Here is a 26,956-nt window from a genome sequence, read left to right on the forward strand (position 1 = left end):
ACACGATCAGGAACAGGATCAGGAACAGGCCTGGAACTGGGAACGGGAACAAGATTCAGGATCGGGATCAGGACCGGGAATGCTAACACGATGGGGAACAGGAGCGGGCCCGGGAACAGGATCAAGATCGGGATGAGGACCGGGAACACGGTCAGAATCAGGATCGGGACGGGCCGACGGCGCCTCTTGAAAGTCACCGAAGTTTCCAAACCTTTCCAAACGGCGTCCCGGCGGCGCTGATTGGCGGAGCGGCGCGCGGCACGTGACCAACAGCCAATGGGCTGGCGCTGCGGGGCCGGGCGGAGGGGCCGCGGTGCGGGCGGTGGGAGCTGCGCGGAGCGGTGAGAGTGGCGGGGATCGGGATCGGGGATGGGGATGGGGATGAGGATGGGGATGGGGATCGGGATCCCCTCCCGCGCCCTTCCGTGCGGGCCCGAGCCTCGCGGCGAGGGGAGCGGAGCGTGGCAGCCGTGCCCGCTGGCTGCGCTCCCGCCCGGATCGTGCCCCGCATGGGATGGGCAGCCCGCAGCGCTCCGCGCTCCCCCCTTGGCTTGCGGCTGGAAGCGCAAGGTCAGGCGTTCGGGAGAGAGAGCTGAGGGGTTTCCTTGCAAAGTGTCGGAGCTGCACTGGTCGCTGAGGAGAGGAGGGCTGTGCTGGGCTCACTCAGCCTTTCGGCAGAGAAGAGCCCGGAGGAGCTGATAACTCTTCTCCGTGCTGGCTGTGGGATTCTCGAGTAATCCAGGCTCTCCCGTGACCTCTCCCTTTTCTTTCTCTCTTGTGGTGATTTTCTTTTGTATTGCTTAAACAAAAGAAAATGGGCCCTTGTGTTGCAGGGAGACCCTTTCAAGAGGACTATTTGAAGCAAATGTAATTTTCAGAGGATGGAAAAGCAACTTTTCAGGAGCGAAGAGGGGGGTTGTTTGGTTTACTGTTTGGGAAATATGTTTAATCAGTAGCTTCATCTTCTCTGTCATGGATAATTCAGTGGTAGTAATGGTAATATTTTAGTTTTACTTTATGATATTACAGTATGAATTTCCTTGACTCAGACTATCAGGCATTGCTACAAAGATAGGCCAACGTTGTTCACTAAGCAAGAATGTTCTTTTGTTAAAAAAAAGTTCAGTAGCAGGGTTGTTTTTAGTCCTTTGTTGTAGGACTGAAACAGAATCTAAGTCGGGGCCCTCATGAGTTTGGGTGAACTCAGACTCTGTTTTCCAAATTGAAGTTCCTTCACTAATTTTGTGTGTGGCTTTTCTTGATGTTTTTTCTTTCCCTTAGGAATTTTGCAGTTCTGCTCTCACTTGTATGAAATCATTTCCTGCAAATATTAATGCTGTGGTATTTTTCTCCTTGCAAAAGTTCAGTCTCCACCCATGGACACTTCCACTTCCTGCATGATGCAGTGGGTTTGTAATGCCTGGGACCAGCCCTGGGCTGCCTGCACGCAGGAAATCTGGCCAGATGTATCTTCTGGCTTCATGTGGACAAAAAAAGGTGCAGCCAGTGTGTGCCTCGTACAGACTGTGACTTTCTTTACTCGTTTTTTCCACTTTTCCCAGTGCTTAACAAAGCATTTCTAAAATGTCCTTCACCCCCCTTTGCCCTCTCTGCTTTTGTAGTGACCTACACAATGAGGAATTCCTAATTATTTTCTCTTCAGGAATTTTGCATGTTGTCTCCAAGCTGTTAAAAATCCAGGGGCGAAGGCAGTAGGTAAAAAACAGAGCTCTACCCTTTCTACAAGCAGTTTAGAAAGACTTAAGGGGTTTTGCACTTTTTTTAGACTGTCTCGGTTTGAGGGAAAAAAACCAAAATGTTTTACCCACAAGCAGGGGAGGGGCCTCCTCCACGATAATCACACCACTCTTTATCAAATTTAAGAAAAGGAGTTTTAATACAAGAAGGATAACTGCTATATATATACATATATGTAAACAGACTAGTGCAACCCACTTCCCCAACACCACAAGAGAGGAAAAAAAAAAACCAAAAAAAAAACCAACAACAAAACCCAGCAGGTTTTTTTCTCCGGGAGGAAAGGTTATACTCAAGTGTTCATATCACAGCCCGGCTGGCTGCAGAGTGAGTTTCAGTCCCTCTCCAGCGAGACAGACGAGCAGTGGGCTTTCAGATGGACTCAGTCTCTTCCCCCTGTGTTCCTCGTCCAAGAAGCAGAAAGGTACGAGCAACCAGCAGCAAATCCAAGGCAGGCAGCAGCAGCAGCACGGCACGAAAAAGTAGTCCGAGGTGGGCAGCGGCAAAACAGCCAGGAAAAAACCCAGCAGTAACCAGCAGGGCAGCCTGCCTCCTTCGAGCCCCCACTCCCCCGTTCCGCCGAGCCAAGACTGGGGAGAATATCCAAAAAAAAAAAAAACCAAAAGAGACAAACCTGCCCCCACCCCAGCGATCAACAGTTAACTGCTTCTTTTGTTAACCGCTGGCCTGGGCAGTTAAGTGGCAGGGGAGAGAATTTACATAATAATCCCAAACTACAACATAGACAAATTTCGGAAAAAATAAAAAAAGCTTTAATACTTTATCTAAAACTTGGAGTTTTTCTTTTCAGTTTAAGTTTGTATTTTGCATCTTTGGTTAGTTTGAAAATTCCTGTGAGCTGAGATGTAGTGCAGGTGTACAGGGAAACTAAGTATGTCTTCCTTGTGTGTTGCAGGCAAAAAATTTGTGTCTGTGGCGCTGGACAGCAGCCACATCTCTGGAATAAGTGCAGGTCCACAGTCTTCCATGTATTTGCAGCTCAACAATAATTTTAAATTATAAGTACTGTTTAGTAATGGTGACCATGAAACAGAGTGTGCTGTGAGCATCCTCAGTGGGTCCATCATCTCCTGTCTATAAAGTCATCCCTAGAAACCAAAGGGCACAGCACATTTCTGCTTCTGTGGAAGTCTTACAGATCTCAGGGCTCACTTAAGGGAAGTTCTCTATGTGACTCTTCAATCTTAAAAAGTGCTAATTAGTACTGTCTTTTAATTCTTTCAAAGTGCAGTATAAAAACACAAGTAAGAGTCACATATGAGCATATTCAAGGTTTTGAGGATGATGGGAGCTTTCTCTTTTAGTTCTAGAGGGTTGTTAGAAAGCTTTTGGGAACAAGATGTCTTGCACTCCATCTTTATCCTTTCTGAATTATTTTTGCTGACTGTAAACACAGATATGGGATTTATTATAACACTCGTGTCAGAAAAAATCCTTTTTGGATTTTTTCTTCACAAGTGTGCTGCAGGGATTGGGGGATATGTGTACATAGGGCCTTGAGCATAAGAACATGCTTATTAACATCAAAGGCACTTTCAGTTCACTTAAAATTAACAGAGTAGATGTGTCATAAACTATCTTAGGTCAAGAATGTTAATTATGCTTGGTGGTTATTTTCTTTTTAATGGGCAAGAGTACTATTTGTAAAATCACTTCTTACTCATACTCCTTTTCCTCTCTTTTTTTTCCCCAGTACATTCTTCTGTAAATACAGAGACCAGCAGCATTGAGCCTTAATGCTGGAGATGTGTCAGTACATCACACAGTAGTTTTACCTGTTAGAAGGAAGACATGTTGCTTTGTCTAATGAACATTTTGTGTCAGACTGAATTACAAAAACTAAAGCTTGATAACTTTTCCCCTCACCGTCAGCTCCCCTTCTAAATGATGTGGTTTTTGTGAGTGTGGCTGAGACTGCACTGAGGTATGTGGGCACAGCCCACTGAGCTGTGACGCTTTGCTTGATAATCTGATAATTGCTGGGCTGGGAAAAGGGCTTGTGCTGTGTGGCATTGCTTGGGTATGTAAGAATTGGGTTTTAGATTGCCAGACTACTTTGAGTACTTGATACTCTTGTCTGTAGTACAGGTAAGAACTACATTGATTTATCTCAGTGGAGTTACTAGATGGCTGTTAATACTGTTTATTCCAGATGATTTTTTGGAGAGGAAAGTATTGATATAGGTTATGAATAATTTTTTTCCATTGAGTTCAACAAATGTGCAGTGTATGCACATTTTTTTAGCTATGAGATGCTGCTCAGAGGATCTGCTCCAGCATTTTATGAGTATCATAGATAAGAGTAAAAGGCAGGGCTGACATCTCAGTGATCTTTGAAGGCTTTGGCTAACTTTCCCTCTTTATTACTTCTAGAAAATGTTTTAATCTGTAGAACTGAAGCAGAAATGTAGAACTGTGTTCCTTCAGTCATTAGATTTCAGTTGTACAGTTTTCTGACAACGGCATTGTCATGAATTGTTCAAATCCACCTTTATTTGCTGTTCTTGATCTAATTTGGTTTCTCTTAAACTGGTAATGTCTATGTGGAATCTTTGCCCTGCCCAGGGTTGGACATGGGCAGATTATGCAGGGCACTAGGTTTGATGCTCTAAAACTAACTCATAAAATTATATTTGCCACTGATCCATTTTTTAGTTCACCATGCACATCATTGGGTGTTTATTTAGTTGTGTTGTCTTGATGCTTCAGTGGGAGTGGCCATCTAAGGTTTCCTGATTCTCCTGTGGCTTTCATGTGTCATTCCTATTTGGGGCTATGTCCTGTGACAGGGTTTATGCTGGCACGGGGACAGCTGGATGGTCTGGATTGCACACCGTGTTGCTGCAATCTCTCTGCATACCTAACCCAGCCAGATGCTATTCTGTTAAAACCTCTGGAGAGCTTTTATCCTCACTTCTCTGGCGCTTTTGAGATCTCCCTTCTCCCATGGCAATCTGAGGTATCTGTATGTATTGTAGCTCTCATCCATACATGCATTATGATATTTCAGATATAAAGTTGGGTAGCTTTGTCTGTGTTGACCTAGGGAGGAACTTTTCATGTGTCCAGCAGCCGTGCCCATAAAAAGCTTTATGTGTTCCTGGAAATGATAACACTCAGTATCTTTGAGTACCTTGTCTGTGTCTCTTGGAAGATGTCACGGTAAGTGTCTTTAGGGTTGCCTTTGGAAGCTGAAGTTGTGTCCAAGTTATCTTCTTTCCCTTTTGTTCTCTGTGCATTGGCACATCTGCAGCACAAGTTTGAGGTTTGGTGCTCTGTGCTGTGCAGTCAGAGGGTGTGAAAGGTGCTCACAGCTGGGGATGTGGCCTAAGCATGCAGCAGCCTTGGGAGAACTGGGAAAAGGGACCTGATGGCTCATCAGGGTTCTTTCACATTTATGGTCTATCTGACAGAGTCCTGTCAAGGCTGGTCTTCAGTTTGGTCTCCCCGCAATGATTGTGTGGGAGGAGGTGTGTTCTCTGCAGCAGCAAGGTCTGAGGTAGCTCACTGCCTTCCTTATGCTTAATCTCTTTATTTTCCAGGGGCAGAAAAATGAAACAGGAGTTTTAAGCTTTGAGGACTCATCATGGAAGACTCAGAAGAACATCACTTCAGCTCAGTGGAAGAGGAAACCAGATACTGGAAAGATTTGGCTATGAAATACAAGGAGTGGTAAGGCAGTGGCTTCATTCCTCCAAGTCACTGGATGGGGTGCACAGCACTGCATGCAGAGTTGTAGAGCAGGTGTTCAGACCCTTCACTGCTCCTTGCTTGGCTTGCTGGAGGATTGTTTAATAGAATTGTTTTAAGAACGAGAGTGCATTTCCTTCCATCTTTTCTCTCGGTTTCTCACTTTTTATTGCTAATCAATAGTGGCTTTGCTCCTATTTACAAATAAATAATTGAATAACTGATTAAATGTGCAGATGGCAGTGGACAATTTACAAGCTAAAGAGAAGTCACATGTCTTCAGCATCTATACTGTGAAGATAGACTTGAGGATTTTTCTGTTTGTTTGGGCTTTCTTAATTTGTTTACAAATTTGCTATTGGAGGAGATTTCCATGCTTGATGGGGAAATATTTGTATATGGTTCTCTCTTCCTATTGAATACATATGTTGGAGAGGGGCATAGAGTCTTCTGTGTTAAAGGGCAGTATTTTTCTTTATCTTGAGTGTAAAAGAGGTATTTTTTCGTTGTTCGTCATGATGATCTCTGTTGCTGGAATTGCTCTCTAGTGCTGAGAACACACAGGAGGAACTGCGTGAATTCCAAGAAGGGAGTCGAGAGTATGAAGCTGAACTGGAGGCTCAGCTGCAGCAAACAGAGTCCAGAAACAGAGACCTTCTGTCTGAAAACAACCGGCTGCGAATGGAGCTGGAGTCGATCAAGGTGAGAGGGGATGGTGCCTATAGAGGGGATGGTGCCTATAGAATGTGTGCATCCCAAGTGCAAAGGGCAATGGGGCAGGCACGTGCAGATTGAGCTTGCCTTATGGGGAACCTTCAGCATTACAAAGGAACTGAACAGAAAACTGCAGAAAGGAGTCTTATAAAATTAAGAAATACCAATTTGTTTTCTGCTTTGAGGGTTCTGGATTCCTTGGGAGTGTTCCTGAACCCCCGTTCACAGTTTGTGGCTGTGTGTCAGGATAGATTTCAGATGGGAGAAGATTGTTCACAGTAGAGTGGAGACCAAGCATGAACATAACAGAGCTGCTGTTCTATTCCTTCTTCAATCTACTTAATGCTTTTGTTCACAGCTTTCTTGCTGTCTGCATTATGCAGACACAGATAATATTGCAGAGCATTGAAAACACAGATATTGCAGCTGTGCTTTTGCAATATGTAAGAAAACTCAGTTGTTTTAAACCTTTTTTTACATAGTTGTGTGTTTATTATCTGGCATTGCAAATGAGCTGGAAAGCAGCAGCCAGTGGGTAACACTTAGAATTGAGAGTCATAAAACAGTTTCAGTCCTGGTTTTGTTACTGAATCTGTGCTTGGGGAAAAGTTAAGTTACTCTCTTTACACTTTGTTAGCCTTCTGTGAAACTAAGAACCAGCAGAAAGGCATTGACTTCCAGAACTATAAAACATAAAGGATATGAGCTTACTGAGATGGAACTCCTTTCCACAGTGATTAAGAAATAATGAAGCTATCTAGGGTATGAAGAGTGATGAGCACCTCATTTCAGACTCATCAAAGGTGCTGCTAGTCCCCTTTGCTGGCTGACAGGTTTAGGAAATACTGGTAAGTTTTTTTAAATTTGGAAAAAAATGGTCACTGAAATTGGTGTGCCTTTTTACAATTTGATTCTAGGCCTTTTGCTTACAGGTGAGTTATAGTCACCCAAGAAATTCTACACTGTTTTGTAGGGCTAGGTCAGTCTCTGTGGAAGCAGAGATTAATGTAATTACACTTCTTCTACTCAATTGGATACAATAATGAGCTAATGGGAGTGAAGGTACTTGTGTAAGTGATTAATCACTGGATGAATCCACATTTGCAGTGCCTTTTGTGTAAACTGTTGCCCAAATTATTGTCTTGAGGAAACACTCTTTAAGTTCCAGGCAGATGTCCTGTCCCTCTAGCACTGATTTAGTGATTCTTCCCAAACCTCTGCTTTTTGATAGCGGGATATCTGAGCTTGTTTCTTGTGTTTGTTATGTTGCATTGATCTTTGTTCTTGTGTTGAAGTGTCTTAGCAGTATTAAATGTTGTGTGTGTTTTATGGAGTACTAGTCTGGTATTCCATACAGCCACATAAACCTATGGCAGCTGAGGGGTTTGGAGAGAAGACAAAAGTTGGACAAAAATAACCTGTAATTCATTTAATTGAGGAGTGTGTAGACTATTATTTTCTTTCTCTAGAGTAGCTGGGATGAGAGGAAGGGACAATGGACCAGCCAAAGCAGATAAGAATGAAACTAGTAGGAAACAACACAGAACTCAAAAGGTAGAGGGTAGCCATATTTGAGAAAATCTGAAATTATGCTTCACAGTAGATAGATTTCTTAAAACATATTCTGCTTGAAATAAACCATTTGACAATTGGCTATTCATGCAGCCTGAAAACTGCACTAACAGCCTGCAGTGAAGGAACAGAGCCACCATTGAGGGCCAGATCAGCTGATAGTTTATTACAATTGGCTAAAAACAAAGACTCAGACCTTGCAATTCTGGTCTTTTATCTGAATCAATTCAAGAGCAAAGCATTTGTCTCGAAGCTATTGAGCAGCAGTGTTAACTGAGCCCATCAAGGGGTGGTGTCTGCATCTAGGTCAGCACCAGTGAACTTTGCCAGGCCCACACAGCTTGTAGCTTTGAGCTTACCAGCCTAATGTGTGTGTGGGTGCTCCCTCCTCAGAAACCAGAGATCCCACTACCTAAAAACTAATGAGATAATGCTTTGGAGGGTTTGTTTAGACAGTCCTGAGTAGCTGGTTGGAAGTAATATGTCTCTTGGAGGCTCTTAACTGTGTTTCAGAGATACAGAATTGTAGCAGTGTCACCACACTGTAATTAAATAATTTCTTAATTCAGAAAAGGTGTCTCCCTCCTCCTTGTCTATGCATTTCATGTGCCAAAATAGCTGTTTTCAAATCATGATTCACACTAGACTACATGCTGTGTTTTTCAAATTCCAGTGCATGGATTTGTTTTCAGTGACTTCAAGTGTTTTGTACTTAGTTCTGGATGGAGAGCACTTCAGGAATGCTGCTTATACAGCAATCTTGGAGTTTAAAAAAAGTCTCTGGCATGTTGAAGTGGTCTGATAGCAGATTGGTGGAGTGTTAAGTGTCATAATAGTCAGTGTGCTGTAAAGCTTTCCCTGTCACATGCTGTGGAACTGACCCCACATACAGTGACAGTGCAGTGTAGAAGCTAAGCCTTCCTCCCTGCCTGTGCCTCTCTGAAGTGTACCCTTGTACACCTGCTGTAAAGGGAGACAGAGCATGGTTTAGGTTCACATCCAAAGCATAACTGCTCCTGAAATGTTTTGTGATCTGAAACTCTGAACCTGCTTTGGGCTAATAAAACCACAGGGACAATGCAGAATCTTGCTGATTCCACAGCAGCATGTGGCAGTGTCACACTTGAATATTTTTTTTTATTATTTTGGCTCCTAAGTGCTGCTAGACTTCATATTAGAGTTGAATATATGTGGCTTCTCTTGCATCCTGCTTGTGTATTGCTAGAGCTCTCGGGGCTCAGAAATTATGCTGAGTTATGCTGTCTGGGAGGGACGAGGAATGGCCCTGAGCTGTGGGGAATGTTCCCCAGCCCTGTTGCTTGATAAGGAGTGCCAGGAAGAGCTCTGGTCTGCTGGCAGGTCAAAAGTCTGTGAGCAATTGGTTTTGTTGGCATTTTATCATATGTAAAGGGATAAAAAACTTCAGAACAACTGCCTCTGCCTTCAAAGGGGCTCAGACAATGGCACAGAAAGAGAACTTGTGTTGCTAAGTACCTGGTGTGCTGTTTGATTTGCCTTTGATTAGGAAAAGATTGAAATGCAGCATTCAGAAGGATACAGGCAAATCTCTGCGCTGGAAGATGACTTGGCACAGACAAGAGCTATTAAAGATCAGCTTCAGAAATACATTCGAGAACTTGAGCAAGAAAATGATGACTTGGAAAGAGCAAAAAGGTGACCCACTTTCTGTATTTTCTTTTTCTGCCTCTGCTCTGTCCTGAGGTGGAAAACAATTGTTTGTGGTACTGTGCTTGTTAGCATGGCCATTCTGAACTAATCACTGAAGTGATGATTGTGTTGAAGAGATGTGTGGCAGATGGGAAATGTGATAGATTTTTTTTTCCCCTTCCACTGCCTCCACTGCACTCTTTCATGTCTTCAAAACTAAAATAAAAAATAATACTAAACCAAAGCAAACCAAACAAAAATGCAACAATATTCCTTTTCTTCTGAGAGGGGACATCCTCTATATGCTTGAAGAATCTGGAAGTGACATCTTGTGCACTTTTTTGCAGAGCCACTATAATGTCTCTGGAGGATTTTGAGCAGCGTTTAAACCAGGCTATTGAAAGAAATGCTTTTCTGGAGAGTGAGCTGGATGAGAAAGAAAACCTTCTGGAGTCTGTGCAGCGCCTGAAAGATGAAGCCAGAGGTTAGACCAAAATTATTTGTGTCTTTCCTTGCTCCCCTCCTGGCCTGTAGCTGTTCAGTCCTCTCCATGTATCTCAGAGCTTGGTTCTTAAGTTTGCGTCTTTAAAACCTGCTATCGGAAATGTAGAAGCGAGTAAGGAAACTTAAGACTGTTCCACCCCCCCACTCCTTGAGCTCCTGACCTTGTTCCAGAGCAGATCACAGAAGCAAAACTCTGTACCAGCCTTCTCCTTATCTGTGGTCATGCTTCAGGGCCTTAGGGAGTTAGAAAGAGCCAGTCCAGCTGAGGCATGTGCTGCTCTGGCTTCCTGTAACACGTGAAGATCGGCTTTAATATGCATGAACCTCATTGTTTCCTGGCCCATGAAAAGGGGAGTCAGTGAAGCACTAATGGAGAAGTAAAGGGTGAAAGGGTATGAAAATGAAAGCCGGATAGTAGCAACTGAACTAATACTACCAAAACATCTTGAGCCACAATTCCAGAAAGCCCTTTAGTCATCCAGATTTTGAAGATATGCCTGAAGTAATCTTTACAAGTGTAAATGACTTGACTTCACCTCCATGAGGGGAACAATCTTTTGAGCACAAGCTGATCTCCTTTTCTTATCCTGGTGGATACATACTCCAAAGGCTTGTGTTGTGTTGCTTCCCTCACAGATCTACGCCAAGAGCTTGCAGTGCAGCAGAAACAGGAGAAACCCAAAACACCGATGCGAACATCCCTGGAAGCAGAGAGAACAGACACTGCAGTTCAGGCTTCCCTGTCTGTGCCTTCAACCCCCTCCCTGCGTCGGACACCCATCAACATACCCACCCCTGGGACATTTAGGAGAGGTGACTGACAGGGAACCAGCTCAGAAATACCATTTGATGCTCTTTTCATTATAGTTCGTGGCTAGAGGAGGAATGAATAAAAGGAAACAGAGCTGAGTGTTTCAATTAAATGCTCGTAAATCCAGCATGGTTTCTGTATTCATAGACTGTGATTTTTGAAGTTTATTCATGGGATGTTCATTTCCATTTGATTTGAACTGTCCAGTAATAATTGTGAGGGGTAAGATGAGCTGTTGGGGCTTTACTATTAGTTCACAACTGTCCTAGAGATGTTGGTCTAATTTAACAGGAAGGTTTTAAAAACCTGTGTGATCTTGAATGTCACACTCGTGTTACTTAAACTGTCTCCTCTGATAGAGTAGATGCTCTTTGAGAGAGGTTTTTTTTCACTGTAGAACAGCAGAACACTGACCACTCATGCTCTGTCCTTACTAAATATCTCTACTTTCATGTCAATTACATTGTTACTTATTTTTATGAGCACTGTTTATTTCAATATTTCAAACCTTTAACATCTTCTTAATTTAAAAGCCAGAAATGTGTGTAATTGTGTTCATGTGCATGCATAAGTGCAGGGAGTTGTACTATCACATTCTGATGATTTGGTATAACAGCTCTGAGCACTAACAAAGTTTGTGAACTTCAGTATCCTTAACCTAAAATTATGTGTTTTGCATGGAGGAATAAGTGTTTCTGTGGAAGTGAGAGGATTTGGAGATTTGTATTAAGATAGTAAATTGTGGTCCTCTTGGAGGACATATCTCTCTGGTCCCACTGCAGCAACAGAGACAGAGCAGACTGGTAGAACAGATCTCTACAAACCAAGCCACAGCACATCTAGAGACTTTAGCTTAGGACAAGGTAAGGAGCTGTCTCAGGGAGGCAGTGCTTCATATTCCTAATGGATATGAAAGTCTGGAGGTGAGATACAAAAAGGGGAGGATATTGATGTTTCCTCTGCTCTGTATGTCAATGTCAGGCTGTCTTCTGACTTCCAGTGTCAAAGCTTTTTGGTTTTTTTCAAATGAGTCACATTCTTTAACCTGCCCTGCAGGTCTGGAGGACAGTTACGGTGCCACCCCCCTCACACCTGCTGCGAGAATATCTGCACTTAATATTGTTGGAGACTTGCTGCGAAAAGTGGGGGTAAGTGATTTCCTGCCAGCCAAGGCCCTTGGAGAGGTGGGGCTGCGAGAAACTTCAGCCAGCAGTTTGTGCTGCTGTTCAGGGGAGACTGGAAAGAGTCTCTTGCCCCCAGATTAGCTAAGCGTGGCCTTGAAATTGGTCTGGACTTCGTATGTTTCTGATGAACTCCCAGATAAAGATAGACCCTGCTCTGCTTTTCTAAGATCTAATCCAGATGGGGATAAGATATTCCTCTCCAAATTTCTGCAAGTGCCTGTACAGAAAGAATGAATCAGTGTGGGTAAATTAAGAAGGGATCTATCTATCTGTTCCTATGAAAGGCAGAGAAGAAAGCCTGCTGGTGCCTGCTGTCCAGAGGGCCTCTAGTGAGGTAGTGTCTTGAGCAAGGCCTATGTCCTGTTAAGCTGCAGTTTAATATCTCAAGGAATGCTGATGCTGGAAGTTATCCCATGACTCCTGTTTTCTTCCTTATGCCTTGGTTGTTACAAGCATTTGTATGACTCTGATGGGCTGAGCTGCACAACTGATACAGCTAAAATGTACCTTGCAATGAATGTGGTGAGATCTAGGAAGGGAGCATGTGGTGGAGAATAGGATGGCTGTGACTCAGTTCCCTCTGGTATACCACCTATTACAACCTAATACATGTCTAGGGAAGCAGATAGCTCAAGTGAACATTTGGTAAACTAAAAAGTGATGCCTGTAAGAGAGATGTCAAAATCTCCCTGAGGAAGCTGAAAATGTTGTGTTCCTACTGGTGAAGAGTATCAGCCCCCTACAGAAACAGAGATTCAGCTTTAGAGAGATGACTGCCTTCACCTCTTCAGAAATTCAGAACTCATGTGACACTTGGATCTGCAGGTTCCTCTACTAGGCAGCTCATTCTTAAAGAATGAAAACACCTGAAACCCACACACTTAATGCAACTTTGCTGTGCCACAGTGCCATCTTCTAAAAGAGGAGAGTGAATCTGACACTTGCCTCATGTGTGTTTAAATAGGCTTTGGAGTCCAAACTTGCATCTTGCCGAAACTTCATGTATGAGCAGTCTCCAAACAGACCCTCGGTGTCCATGTACATGAACAGAGATGTCCTCGAGACACGACTGAGTCCTCACCAGCCTCTGTGTGATACAGGGTGAGTGTCATCTCTGCTGCTTCTGACAACTGTTGGTGTTAGAACTTAGGAACTGGTATTTAGTGTTAAATCTTTGTTTTGGTAGAAAGAGATTTGTTTTCATAATATATGAAATTTTTAGTTATTCAGGATTATGGTTTGAGTGTTTCAGATCAGCGGAATTACTAGCTGCTGAAATTTGAAAATTGGCTGAAATCAAGTTTTGGATACCACAGATTTGAAGCAAATGCAAGATGTGTTTAATTATAAACCAGTGTTTAAATGGGGCAAACTGCAACAGAGGAGCTCTTGCTTATTGATTTGTGTTATGCTTTAAGTTTTTGTACAAGTGATGTCTAAGGAACGTTATAGCATGGAGGAACTTCCCTTATCATGATTAAGATTCTCTTTTTGGGAGAACTGGAAAAAAGGTAGTTAATGGGTCCACTCAGTCAGAATGCTTTTCAGTTGCTAAGATATGTTTTCAAGGAGCAACTGACAGGAAGTTACCTTACTCAACTTACAAATTTTCTCTGAGTGCTTGAACTGGTTGTCTTGTTTTAAACAAATGAAGAATAATCAGTAAGGTTATTGCAAATTGCAGTTCAATGTCTGCTTAAACCTTGACAATCCTGTACTGCACATTCTCTAGATTCTCTGTAAATTATATGCCTATAGTACAGTTTGTTCCAGATTGAATTTTTCATCTAGACCCTTGCACTGTGAGTACTGGTTTGTCCTGTCACCCAGTGCCCATTGTTGTTGTGTGGAAAGAGTGTTCCACATTGAAGTGTCTAACCCAGGGGAGAAACCTCATAGAACTTCCTACAGGAAAGCCTCAGGAGCCATCCATTTACTTATTCATGCAGCTCATTATACAATCTAGTGCTGTAATGATAGAACTGAAATTCCAACACCTGTAAAAGATAGTGCACAGTAGTGAAAGGGAAACAGAGATCTATTTTACAGTGGAAACTCAGCCCATTTAAGAAACAGGCTCACTTATTGCTCTGGAAGTGACCAGTTATTCTGAAGGTGGTTACACTGAGCAAGAAATGCACTGACTTCTATTTTGTATTTGCAGGTTAGTGAAACGCCTGGAGTTTGGAACACGGCCCTCAAACATCCCCGGACCAGTGAGCCATCCCTCACAAAGTGTGGTCAAGATGCTGCTATGAAAAGCTTGGCTAGCTTTGGAAAAGGAAATGTGTATTTCAAACTTTAGTTTTAAAGAGACTATCTGTGAGTAAGCAGGCAGCAGTCTCAGGGTAGGTGAATACTGAACAAGAAGCTACAATTGGCAGTGGCCTCCTGTGGCCTTGCCCAGTCTGGTTGGTGGGGAGGATTACAAAACAATGCTGCCTGGAGTGTAGGACTGAAAATTGCTTCCTGCATCAGCTGCTGCAAATAGCTCCTTGAAGGTTGCTTCTTTTGACACTGCCAAAGCCATTGTCCTACCTACAACAGAGACAGTATTCCTTATGCAGCTCCTCAGGCTTTGGCTTGTGGTGTTAATACAGCACCAGGGTGTTCTGGCTTGAATTCTGCTTTCTGTTGGTGTTGTGTGCTGCAGTCACCCAAATCAGGAGTGTTTTTATGCAGGGAAGCTGCTCTGCTCCTTGGGGGATGTATGCTGGTCATAATGTGGCCGCACAAACCCCTGGCTCTGTAGTGGCAAGATGCTTCTGTGAGCAATGATTTGCCTTTAAGAACAGGTCATGGTTAGAAGTGAGACCTTCCTAGTGCTGAGTGCTCAGGAGATCCCAGAGCTAGCAGCAAGGTGGGAAACTTTGAACTGGCTTAACAGATAGACATCTTTTTTTTTTATTTTTTTTCTCCTCCATATTGTGTAGGAAGCCAGAAACTTGATTGAGTTTCTAGGTAAAAAATCTTAATAGATGGGGTTTTACTGCTTTACAAACTTCCCCTTATTAATGTGCCTTGGGTGTTAGTGATTTTTTTATTTTTCTATGTGAATATATGCTTTCAGCTGTTACTAATATAGAAACCTGAAAAGTCTTGTGCTAGACAAATGTATATGAATAGCAAATTATTTTTAAATAGATTTTCCCCCTGTAGAATATTAATGCATTTGAATTTGTTTTTTTAAGTGAAGTAGGTTCACTCACAGTGTTAATGGATTTTATGGAAGTCTGTGCTTGCAAAAGTAATCATGACTAAACAATTTTTATAGTGTTTTATTTTGTGGTAGGGGATGGGGAGAGCATACTTGACAAAACAATACATAAATGGGCTTAGTGTTTTTTGGTTTGTGTGTTTGTTTTAAGAAAATGCTGTGAAAACAGCCACTGATGCATATTTCTCTAAAATATGAATAACCACAGATCATTTCCATTCTTCAGTCCACCTACAAAGTTGGCTTTCCTGGGGAGCAGAATAAAGCTTATTTTCAATGCTAGCAAGTTGTTACTGTGGTTTATACACAGATGTTTGCAACCAGTTTCTCATCTGTTGCTGATCAATGAAGAGATATTGTTTGTTTTGCTGAATTATACAAAGATTTTCCTACATCTCTTTCTTCTCATTGTTTCCTACCCTAAGGAATGTAAATATTGCCATAGCTAAAGATATCTCTGGAATTTACAGAGCTCTGTATGTTCCAAAGGTATTTCTCTCTTAAAAAATCTTGAACTCAGGAATTTTGTCTTTGACAGTGTTGCAGTAGGGCAAAGAGCAATGGTTTTAAGATCTAAGATTATCAATTTAGATTAGATATAGGGAGGAATTTTTTTACAATGAGGTTGGTGAAACACTGGAACAGGTTGCCCGGAGAGGTGATTGGATTCCCCATCCCTGGAAACATTCTTGGTCAGGTAGGACAGGGCTTTGAGCAATGTGATCTAGCTGAAGATGTCCCTGCTTGTTGCAGGTTGGACTAGATGACTTTTAGAGGTCCCTTCCAACTCAAACCATTCTATGAAACCAAGTTGCATTTTCCTTGTCTTGCCAGAACTTGATGAGCAGTCAATTTGTCAAATTGAGACACAGCATTGAGGTAAGATAGAAGGTTGGAAAATTGTGGCTGTGCTAGTATTGTATATTTTACAGATATATTAGTAATGTGACTACAGATGCAGTTAGGAGACTAGGGGTGGATATACTGTTGGTAATTGTCAAAATAATTTAGTCCAGAACAGTTACCTTTGTAATGGTACAGAGAGGAACTTTTTTTTGGGAGAGGAACTTTCAGTTCAGCTGCTGTTGCAGAAGGATGCTTTGCTTTCTGTGGTGTTACCAAAGCAACTCTGACTCCCTATTTTGTCACGAGCTTTGCAGAAGAGGGACTGGAACCTGAGTTTCTTAAGTAGTAGGGCAGTGCTTTGACCATCAGACAAACCTCTACCATTATGATTGTGAATTTTCTAAAAGAATTCCTCTTTGAAGGGCTCCATGTTCAGTTTTCTGGTTCTGCTTCAAGCTTTGGTGCTTAAGACCATTTTCATGAAGTCTCACTTGCTTGGTCTCCTTGTTCCCACACATTCAGGCTCCCAAACTGTGTTTAACAGCCAGCTCTTGGGCATCTTTATAGAGCTGGGCTGTGTGCCTGGTCAAGTGCCTGGTCCTACCCAACAGCTCCTAACCTCTCTGCTGCAGCTTGTCATCTTAATCCCTCTAAATGGATTCTTCTTTACTCTTTCATGAGCAGAGAGAATTCTCTGGGCTCTAAATTCTGCTGGCTAAATGGTGCCTAGTCTGAACTTCCAGTTTGTGATCTCTGTACCTTCTGGAACAATGCCTAGATTTAGAAGATGATTGCTTTAGCTGTCAAGGTGGATATTTTTGCTTGATTTGCTCTCCCTGTAGTCACACTCCTTAAGGTTTACTTGCTGTTCCATGGACGGCATCAAGAAAGCTCTGGGCTGTGTTTAGAGTAATTTTCCATTCTGTTTTGCTGTGTGTGGCTCCCTTCTGCCCCGCTGTGACCACAAAGCTGCTGCTGTCTGAAAGTGCTTGAGCTGCATGGCTTTGTGGTGGATCCTGGTAGTTCCCAGGAGTAGGTTGTGGTCTTGTTAAAGTGCTCTAAAAATAAAAAGTAACTGTGTGCTGATCCCTTAATGCAGAAGAGCTTGGCATGGATCCTGCATTCAGTGTGGGCTGCTTTTTCTAACTGTTTTCAGCCTGGTTAGAAGGTTTGTTTGGAAATACTTCTACACATAAGGGGCCTCATGGGTGGGTTCAGTTGCCTAAACACAGACACTTAGGGCCCAGGCTGCTTTCCAGCTCCTGAAGCTCCTGGGTCATGTCTCTCAGCCCTTGGATACATCCGTGGCACCTCAGCACTGTGTCCCTGAGATAATCAAACCCTTTCCAAGCACTTCATGTCATTTTACTTTCAGCTCAGTGTACATACTATTTGTATGTACATCCATTTTTTTTCAAGAGCAATTGCTTAAAAGAAAATCAAGGTTTTGTTCTAATGAGTAAAGGTGACTTTTTTCTCAGAAGTATTTCAGTTTTAGAAAAGCTCTGCTGCCTCCCCCTTTCCCTTCAAGCTGTATTGAACCCAAGTGACACCTGCACACAAGAATACTGGAGTCATTTTTGTAGCCTTTTATTAGTGTGTAAGCACATCCATGGTGCATATAAAACTGTAACAGTTGATTTAATTTGAACAAATGATATTTTTCAGTAAGTGATTAAAAAGGCACTTCCACCTTGTGAATTGTGCACCAGGGGTGTAGTAACCAAGAGAAAACCCTATATTAATTGAGTACTCAAAATGAAAGTTTAAGAAAAGATTAAATGACCAATGCCTTTTTTTCCCCCTGCAACAGTCTTAACGGATCCTGTGTAGACTACATTTCACTGGAATTTAAGTCGTTTGAGCTACTAGTACTCACTTTCTGGAAGATTCTCAAAGTGAATTACTCTGTTAAAAAACCCAACCTTTTCAAATACACTTTCTGGTAAAATAAGTTTTGGAGTACTTTAAACATCAGTCTATACATTGGAGACAAGGCAGTTGTGCTTTTATCTGTCAGAGGAGTGGGTGTATGTGACCTTGACACTAAGAGTAGACATACAGTGCTAAATATTGTCCTCCCTCCCCCTGCTGCAGTGCAATTTTTTAAGCGTGTTTATTCACTGGCTTTTGTTCCATTGAAATCTCCATCTCTTGCATCCATTTCGTCATCACCTCCATCTGTTGCATTCTCAATTACTCTTCTGCCTCCAGATCTGCGAGGTGGGGCAAAAGATGATGGCTCATTTCCCCTCCTGCAGTAAGAAGGGGATAAAAAATTAAAAAATCAGGTGTTAGGTCATTTGGAGTCCTTACAAAAAAGCACAGACTTTTGTAACAGGACCTGTGGGGCTGGTGGTTTTAAGTGCAGAAAAGCCAAGGTCTGTGGGCCTCTAATACAACTTTCTGTTCTGTAGCACGTAAGAGTAATTTGTGAACAGGTTGAGACTCCCAATTGCCTGGAACTGTGATGGGATTCCTGTGCTTGTGTTGTTGTTCTCCTCTAAATAATCTCATCTGCCCCAAATCACCCCTACTCTTCCCTTCATTTTATTGTTTCTCCCGTGGGGACAGCAACTGATTGTTATTTGGAAGGAATGGAAAAAGGTGCTGCTTGTACCCCCAGCAGCAGGAGAGTGTCCCTCCTGTCCCTCCAGGGAGAAGGACTGAGAGCAGGCTTGTACTGAATTTCTGCCCTGCAATCTGGGTAAGCCCAGCAGCTGCTGAAATCCCTGGGAATGAAGCAGTGCCATGGATGTGTCCAGAGGCATTTCTGGGCCCTCAGTTCTCTGCAAAGACTACACTGGTCAGAGCACCATGGGTGCTTTGACAGGTATGACATCCCAGGTTGTGAGGAACTCCAATATATTTCCCAGTGGAGAGAGGAAGCAGAGGAAGCCATCACTGCTTTGGAACTGTGTTTGTAACCCAGGTGCTGGTGCTTAGCAGTGCAAGTGTCTCACAGAAAATGCTTTTTCCCACCTTACCCCTTTTTTTTCTCCCATCTCCCTCCCATCCCCATATATTTCATAGCCACATCCCAAGGCAGGGACACTTTGGTCCTCAAGGTTAGATTTTTGGGGAGGTGTGAGGAAGTGAGACAGAAGATGGGTTTGTCTCTTCTTGGCCTCCATTGCTACTGTGCTACAAAGCACTTCAGTTTTGCATCAGGGCCTCTCACTTGCCCCTCATTAAGCAAACCTTTGTAAAGGCTTGAGACCACAGACATAAGCAATAAAGTAAATTCATAATCACTGAATGTTGTGCCAAAATTACTAATTTGGTGTTATATATATCAGAGACTGCATTTTTGGGTACAGCAATCATGCATAAATATTTAAATGCTTGTCTTGTCCTTGCAAAAGACTAAGCCAGTGTCCTTTCTGAAAGCAGCTATTTAAATCCAAAGCTCAGTCTTCCATATGAGGGAAGTGGGTAGCAACATTGGCTGGACTAACTTATTTCAGGGCCACAAATCTGTGTTTCCAAGGTGGAAATATGACATGTAGTCTGTTTTCCATAATTCTGCCCTTAACCTTCAGTGTGAGCAAGGAAACTAGCTGGATAATAAAGCTTCATTTAAGATCTGCTGTTAGTTAGGCATAGTTGTTCTGGTGCTGATGGCATATATTGAACACAAGGGTATGCTACCTCCACCCTGGCATGTGCTTGGCAGAGTTCAACAGCAGTTGTCTACTATTTTATGGCAGCAGATATTTGTTACTAGTGTTTAGCAAGGAAGTTCTAATTAGGACAGCAAATTCGTTCACTCTTTTTAATAAAGGAAGGGCTCTTTGGCCCTTGGACTTGTGCTATCTGGACTCAGTGACTTGTGAGTCATCTGTAAGATAACTGTGCTGCAGAAATTCACTGAAGGGCTGTAAGAGAACATGGAACTGGGGGGAACAACAGCAAGAGGCTAACCAAATTGTGTACTACAGTTTTGCCTACAAAGGGAATTCCTTATCACACACTAACTACTTATTAACAAACTGTTGCAGTATGTGTAAACTTACCAGTTTTTTAAACTGGTATTGGCCCTCTGGATAAACACTTTTTGTCTGTATCTGTTCATCTTTAAAAGGTTTACTTGTTTGATAATATTTATGTGGTCATTTGCATTAGTACCTTTAGAATAATGCATGTTGCTGAGACAAACCTTAAGCATCAGTGTTTGCTTAGCACCTCTGTATTTAATCTGCCTTTGAACAAGTGCTATTGGAGTTGTGCTTGAGTAACAGTCTGACTGGGAATACCAGGCTGACTAAAAGACACATGCAAGGACAAGACATCATCTTTAAATATTTGTGTATTCACAGCAAAATCCAGCATATGTAAAATAGAAAATATACAAATATTACAAGGCAATAGCTCTTTAATTTTGCAGCAGCAGGTATTCCTATCTCCAGAGAGTGTGATGAAGTATAATATAATGCTGTGGTGGGTTACAGTGTGAGCTTTAATTTCTGTGTTGGTGCTCTGTATTTTAATAACAGTAGACAAGCAATGTAATGTCTGCAAAACAGCTCTAAAAGCCTGAGTAATAGCTGTTTGTAAGCAATACAGGCACAGAGTGCTATGTAATGAAAAGCAAGACTTTCTCTTTTGTCTGTGATTGTGTGGTGTGTGACAAATCACATGCGAGTAAGGTCTTCCCAAATCTCAGGTGAATTAGATGGACTCTTACCTTAGTCAGCATTACAGTAGACAAAAGAAGTACTGTGAAATTCTAATGACATGCTGTGACACTTCATATTCATTAGTCCTTTTAATCAATTTTACTAATCAATGGTGTATTTTATTTGAAAAAAATTAATCTTCGTGGCAGTGCACAAAGATGATGTGCAAAAAAAAACCCAAACAATTTTCATGCAGAAAAAGTCAGAGTACTTCATTAGGTACTCTGTTGGTAGAGCTTGTGAGAATGCAACATTGGTAAGTCTATGTCAGTACATAACCTACTTGTAAGAAAGATGTATCACTGATGAACAGCTGATGGTAGCTAGATTATTGTAATATTTGTCTCTTTTGATAAAACAGATTAATGCCAAGATATCCAAGCCTTCACAGTTTGCAGAAACCTCACAGAATTTTAACCAGGGCCAAAGAAAATGGAAATTTGTGCAATACAAGCTAGCTGCAAAGTTGAAGGCATGGTACCTGCTTAGTCATGCGAAGGTTCCTGTGTCCCTCTGAAACAGAGATAAAGAGTCCTGGGCAGTTATACTAAGCACATGGTCATGATCAGAGGTAGGTAATTACTTTTAAATAATTAAACAAAGTACATTACAGCCAATTACATCACATTTAGATAAAACAAAAATGAGCCTTATGTTGTTCTGTGTCAAAAAGGCTGGATACAGCCACTGCTTTGTAAAGCAACCAGGAGCATGTACTACCCAAGATGGTGCTAATGGAAAAGGCTACCACATCCATAACTTCACTTTGAAGGGAATCCCCTCTGAAGCACATTACTGGTAAACACACTGGCAAACTACTTGGAGAACACAACTGAACAAGTGCTTTTTTTATGACACACTGTTGGGCTTAGGTAGAAGGCAAAATTTTGTGTAATGGTACAATGATGCAGATGGAGCAATTTCTTTATAACTCAAGTCAGCCTCTTTATTTTGGTGAGCTCCTGTTTTCAAACCCACAGTGAGTGCAGGAGAACTTGGGTATGTAGCTGACTGATCACAGCTTTATCTTTCTCCCAGTCAGTTTGAACAAGAAAATGCAAAGGGACATTTTGATGTTTTCCTTGGTCTGATGACACTGAATTCCTTTGTGGGGAAGTCTACAGAGACTTTGGAATAAGAATAATTTAATATGCTTTGCATTTTGACACCTGTGATGTTGTCTAACTATTTATGGGTGTTATGTGTGAGTTGTGCATGTGTGAAAGTGTGAAAAGCACAAGCATTTCTACCCTTTTGTGACTGCTTCTGTACAAGTAGATACAGCCATTATAGAAGGAGTATTTCCAAAAAGCAACCAAGCCTAAATTCTGTTCTGATTTAAGCCAGCAGGAGTTTTCATTAGAGAAGAGTAAGGCCTGTGCTGTGCTGTCACAGTTGTTCATCTCACAGCTGAAATCCTGACAGTGCTGCAGTGTAAGAAACACACTTCACTTCTGACTTTGGCCTTTCATCCTGTCTGCCGAGCTATTAATAGGCAGTGAGTAACTTTGCAGCATTATCAGTGTCTGTTCTTTATTTGACATGTTTTTTGTCAGTTCTATAGTTTAGCTCTAAATTTCAAGGCTGTCAGTGAGTGGGAAGGGCTATCCCAAACAAGGGCACTCTACCTGAGCTTGCTCTTCAGTGCTGCAACCTCACGGCCCAGGGCTTCGTTGCTCTCAGTGGCTTCATCCAGCTCTCTCTGCAGCTTCCTGCGGTTCGCGTTGATCCGCTGAGACTCCTCCTCAGCCTCCTCCAGCTGCCTTTTCAGTTGCTTGAGTCGTGTGTTGCCCTTCTCGGCCTAAAGGGATATTTTAGAGGGATGCTTTAATTTAAAACAGATCCAATAGCTTTACGTTCCTCGTTTTAATTTCATGCTTCTATTGAGAGTTTTACAGAAATGTGATCTGAATCAGAGATGGAGGCTTAAAATCTTAGAATACCATTGCTTTGTGGAAGTTAATTTTGCTGGCAGATATTGTATTCAGACACTACCTTGTTTCTTTAGCTGCACGGCCTTACCGCTACTTTTCTGGCTTGCAGGTTGATGTGCATTAGATAAAGCTAAAATTTTAAAATAAAATGTGTTCAGCATCTCCATTCATACACCAATAAGGGTGTTGTGCAGTCTGTGTATTACTGTGCAGTCAGATTGTTGCAGCTGGCTCATTGACAAAGACTAGTGCTTTGGCACTGGATGCAGCACAGAAGAATTATATTGTCCCATCTTTTAGCAAAGGGCTCTACAGCTTTCCCAGCACAGAATCCAAGCATACAGTCTGCTTTCTAGAAAGGCATTTGTTTGAGGCAGAATGGGGAATCTTCCTTTCTTGGGGTAAAACCTGAAAATTCCTGTGCCCAAGACTAAGAGGCTGGTGACATAGTGTGGTACCTGATCTTTGTACTGCTCCGCTTGCTTTCTCTCATCCTCCACCTGCAGCAGTGCGTCCTTCAGCTTCTTGTCCTTCTGGCGCAACGTCTTGGCCGCAGCCTGCTTCTCTCTGCAAGGGACAGTGCACCGTGGTCATGCGGCAGGTCTGTAGTCTTCACCTGCCTCAGACTTGTTGCTCATGAAACTGGCACCATGGACCTGTAAGTTAAAGGTCTTGCCAGTTTTGACTGGTGAACTCTAAGTAAAATGTAAAGGTCGTGTTCTGATCACACCAAATGTATGCTAGAGGTGCTCCAGGAGATCTGTGCTGAAACACACGGTGATTTCCTCAAGGAATAATCTGTCAAGTGGCATGATGTGTTATGGCAATTAACCTGGCAGGGTCAGAGGGCAATTACTCTAAAATGCTGGAGAGCAGATCCTTGCCTTTAATACCAGAACTTTCCAGCAATAAAATGGTTCTGAATCAGAAACTGTAATAACTCCTCTCATTTGCCATATGTCTCAGCACTGTTAAGTGAGGAAGAGACTTTATCAAGCCTTAATGACACTGAGGGCCTGATGACACAAATGGTGTTCTCCTTTGTTTACTTTCTGTGTCATTAACTGGAACAATAAATGGACAGCTGTGCCCTCAGGGAGACCAGTACCTGGCTTCCTGTTCCAATTGCTCTTCGAGAGAAGCGATTTTGGCCTCCAGAGCAGCAATTGTAGCTTTGAATTTGTTCTTCACAGCTCCCTCCATCTCCTGCAGCTTACTCTTTAGCTCTTTGTTCTGCCTCTCCAGTTGCTGCCGAGCATTTTCGTTCTTCTGTGCGGTTGAGCGCTCTGTTGCCAGCTCATTGTTCAGCTGCTCTGCCTGCAGGGTGGGAAGGGGTGCTGTCAGGAGGGTTACATGCTTTCAGAGAAACAGCAGGTGGCAGTTTGGGGTGGCAGTTCTCCAGATATTCAGCTTTTGCTGGAATATGAACGGGAAGTGCCATGTGCTGAACCAAGCTCTACCTGCTGCACTGCTTTCCTCATGCGATCACCCATTGCCTCTATGTTGCTTTGCTCCTCTTCCAGCTCTTCCTCCAGCTGGGCAATTCTTGCCTCCAGGCGCCGTTTCTCATCCTGAAGGCTTGTCCTGTAAGTTTAAATTTAAAAAGTGCATAGTTATGGCTCTGTTCCTTTATGAATTGCCAATAATTAATAAAGAAAACTAGGTATTTTAGTGAAACTAATCATATGTTTTGTTGTCAAGACCAGATGGCTGTTGGGAAATGAACATAATTTCTCTTGACAGCCATGTGACATTCAGTAGCATGTTTACAGCCTTGTGCATAATTCAGTGTATTCCTACCTTCCAGAGGTAGCGCTTCTGAGTTCCTCTGCCATCTCTTCTTTCTCCAGATCTGCTTGTTTGCGAGCTCTCTCTGCAGCAGCCAGGTCCTTGGAGAAAAGGAAAAGGCAGCATCGTAAAGAAGTGAGCCAGTAAATGTTCAGACAGTTGTAGCATGACATGAAGGACTGTAAACTTTCTAAAACTGGCATAAGATGGGTTGTCTTGTTAATGGAATAAATTCCTGTTGTATCATAAATCCGAGGGAAGTGCAATGAAATGCACTTTATCCAGCCTGTCAGCTGGATTCTATTTTACTTGTTTTAGTCATAAGGTTTCCGTTTAATACATGTAGGAATAACAGCACTAACAAGACTTCAGGAATTTGTAGCTATTGAAAACAATTTGTGTTGGTTTATCCAGTACATTTCCCTTTAAGATTGGTGAGCTGTGTCTTCCTCCAAGGTGATTTTTTTCAGCTTAATCTGACTGTGCTCAGATGTAGATCCAACAACTTAAGTGGAGCGTGTGGAGCACATGGAATTTGTTACAAGTGCTGGTTACAGCTTTCAGTCCCTGATAGTTGTTTGATAACTTCAGTGCAGTTCTGTTTTGCTACTGAAGATCATGTGTAGTCTCCTTCATATTGCTCTAAGTTTCCCACTTTACCTCCTGAAGCTGCAAGAGTTCTGCTTCCAGGCTCTTTGCTTTCTTCTCATTTTCTCTGGCTGTAGCAAATATTTCTTCTCTGGCAGCCCGTGCATCATCCAGCTCTCGCTGGTAGTCCTTCATCTGAGCCTTGTTGAAAAGAATAACAGATTTATTACAATTTCACTGGAAAGAAATTTGGATGGAACAGAACACATACACATTTACATAGTCATAATTCTGCTTAAATGGTGTTTTCTGGAGAGATCAGCTGGCACATGTGGGAAAGGTCTGAAATGCTATTCCAAGAAAGGCAATGCTTTCACTTGCACAGGGCATCTCTTGTAATGCCTATTGTCTGTATTTCCTCTGAATATTTGAGTTCCTGTGCAGTCTTCATCTTTCCAACACATCCATTTTTGTTGTTTAACTGTCAGCATATGACAGAATAGCTGATATGGAGATTTACAGTGTAAATAGGAACATGCTAATTCAGAGACAACATGATTCCTGAAGAGTCTTTTATGCTCTTGAATCAAGTGTTAGAACCAGGATTGAAGCTCTGTAAAAGATTTTATCTTGTAACCCTTTCTCTACATGGGAAACTTTGTTTTCCTTCATGTGTGTAGGCCAGTAGCAGATGAATGTTGAATAGAGAATTTTGGAAGCTCCCTGCAATGATGAAATTCAAGATTTTAATAATTTGCCCTGTGAAATTTTCCACTGTGATTCAAACTGAGTGTCAAAATACAGATATTTGAATGTGGGACTCTGTAGTTAAAATTCCCTCTCTAACCAATCATCTGTAATAAGCATCAAGTTCAGAGATATCACTCAGCTTTATGTTGTGGCTGTACTAAGCACAGCAGTGGGAAGAGCTGTATTTGTGGGGTTACGTACCTGCAGTTTGCGAAGTTGTTTAATGGCTTCTTCCCGACCTTTATTAGCAGAGTCAGCTTGGCTTTCCAGGTCTTTAACATCCATCTCCAGCTTCTTTTTGGCAGCAGCTGCCAGGGCACGTTGCTTCCGCTCATCTTCCAGTTCCGTTTCATATTCATGGAGCTGAGCATTAAAGAAAACGAGTTCAGTTTAGGAAAGCCCTTGAGCACTCTTAAACACTCAGTGTATGTCTGAATAGTGTGTGCAGACACCATATCTCTGTTAGCTAATGTCCCTGGCAGTTAAAATAGATTTTCATTTTGGCTCAAAATTAAAGGTTTTTGAAAGAAGTCAGCACTTTGTGTTCTGTATTCACAGAGATGTGTATATTACAAGGTGATGATTATAGCAGCTGTCCTTGCTGCCACAACACTTCTGTACAAATAAGTTCTATCCTGTCAGTTTTCATCTTCAGTGCTTTGTGTCCATTCTGTGGACCTTGGGAAGGCAGGTATGTTAGAAACTATCTTTTTTCTCTTACACTGAGAATATAGGGAAGGTGGCTCTGACTATGTCAGAAAAAACAATTAATATGATTTATAGTATGTTCGTTGTAGAGTTAAATTACTACATTGTTAAATTGGCAGTTGTGCAACTGTTACAGAAACAGAAACAAACTCCTGCCTTTTTAAGAGCAGTAACTTTATTTTTTAAAGCACAAAGCAATATGTTTTCTTCTCATTATAGTAAGGTGATTTTAGTAATGGCATGAAACTGAGACTTGCACTGGCCTTGGGTAAATATTTACAACAGCAAGAATAGGGAATTTACCTGTCTAAGGAGTTGTCTTTTCTTCTCCTCGTTCTGTTCATCTCTGGCTTGTAAATCTCTTTCAAACTGGCCTTTCAGGGCTTGCATGTTAACCTCCAACCTGAGTTTGGCATCTTCAGCAGCCTGTAACTCATCCTCCAGCTCTTCTAATTGTGTCTTCATCTCTTCTACTTGCTGTTCAAGGGTGCGTTTAGATTTCTCCAATTCATGCACCTTTCAAG

General features: G+C 42.2%; 2 protein-coding genes across 5 annotated transcripts in view; one reads left to right on the forward strand and one right to left on the reverse strand.

Annotated features, from left to right (window-relative positions):
- Positions 1-279: 279 nt before the first annotated feature.
- Positions 280-15,421, forward strand: NDE1 (nudE neurodevelopment protein 1). 2 transcript variants are annotated; one of them, XM_071571389.1, is made up of 9 exons: positions 280-341; positions 5,322-5,451; positions 6,018-6,171; positions 9,281-9,429; positions 9,771-9,907; positions 10,564-10,740; positions 11,795-11,886; positions 12,887-13,023; positions 14,087-15,421. In XM_071571389.1, exons 2-9 carry the CDS (start codon positions 5,366-5,368, stop codon positions 14,178-14,180), a joined length of 1,026 nt encoding a protein of 341 aa, XP_071427490.1. In that variant the 5' UTR covers positions 280-341; positions 5,322-5,365; the 3' UTR covers positions 14,181-15,421. The 2 variants fall into 2 exon arrangements, with proteins under 2 accessions (XP_071427490.1, XP_071427491.1); XM_071571390.1 differs by lacking the exon at positions 280-341 and adding an exon at positions 3,790-3,867.
- Positions 15,422-17,551: 2,130 nt separating this feature from the next.
- MYH11 (myosin heavy chain 11) overlaps positions 17,552-26,956 on the reverse strand; it is a 56,570-nt gene continuing 47,165 nt past the window's right edge. For 2 of the 3 annotated variants that reach the window (XM_071571528.1, XM_071571527.1), the window contains 9 exons: positions 26,736-26,948; positions 25,926-26,087; positions 25,047-25,175; positions 24,399-24,487; positions 24,059-24,182; positions 23,707-23,915; positions 23,057-23,165; positions 22,293-22,465; positions 17,552-18,240 (listed from right to left, as the gene is read on the reverse strand). In XM_071571528.1, the coding sequence (XP_071427629.1) occupies positions 18,102-18,240; positions 22,293-22,465; positions 23,057-23,165; positions 23,707-23,915; positions 24,059-24,182; positions 24,399-24,487; positions 25,047-25,175; positions 25,926-26,087; positions 26,736-26,948 (1,347 nt within the window). In that variant the 3' untranslated portion in view covers positions 17,552-18,101. Of the gene's footprint in view, positions 18,241-21,145; positions 21,178-22,292; positions 22,466-23,056; positions 23,166-23,706; positions 23,916-24,058; positions 24,183-24,398; positions 24,488-25,046; positions 25,176-25,925; positions 26,088-26,735; positions 26,949-26,956 lie in introns of all 3 variants that reach the window. The other variant, XM_071571529.1, reaches the window with a different exon arrangement.

Source organism: Pithys albifrons, chromosome 16 (genome assembly GCF_047495875.1).
Source record: "Pithys albifrons albifrons isolate INPA30051 chromosome 16, PitAlb_v1, whole genome shotgun sequence".
In the NCBI taxonomy this organism is placed as follows: Eukaryota; Metazoa; Chordata; class Aves; order Passeriformes; family Thamnophilidae; genus Pithys; species Pithys albifrons.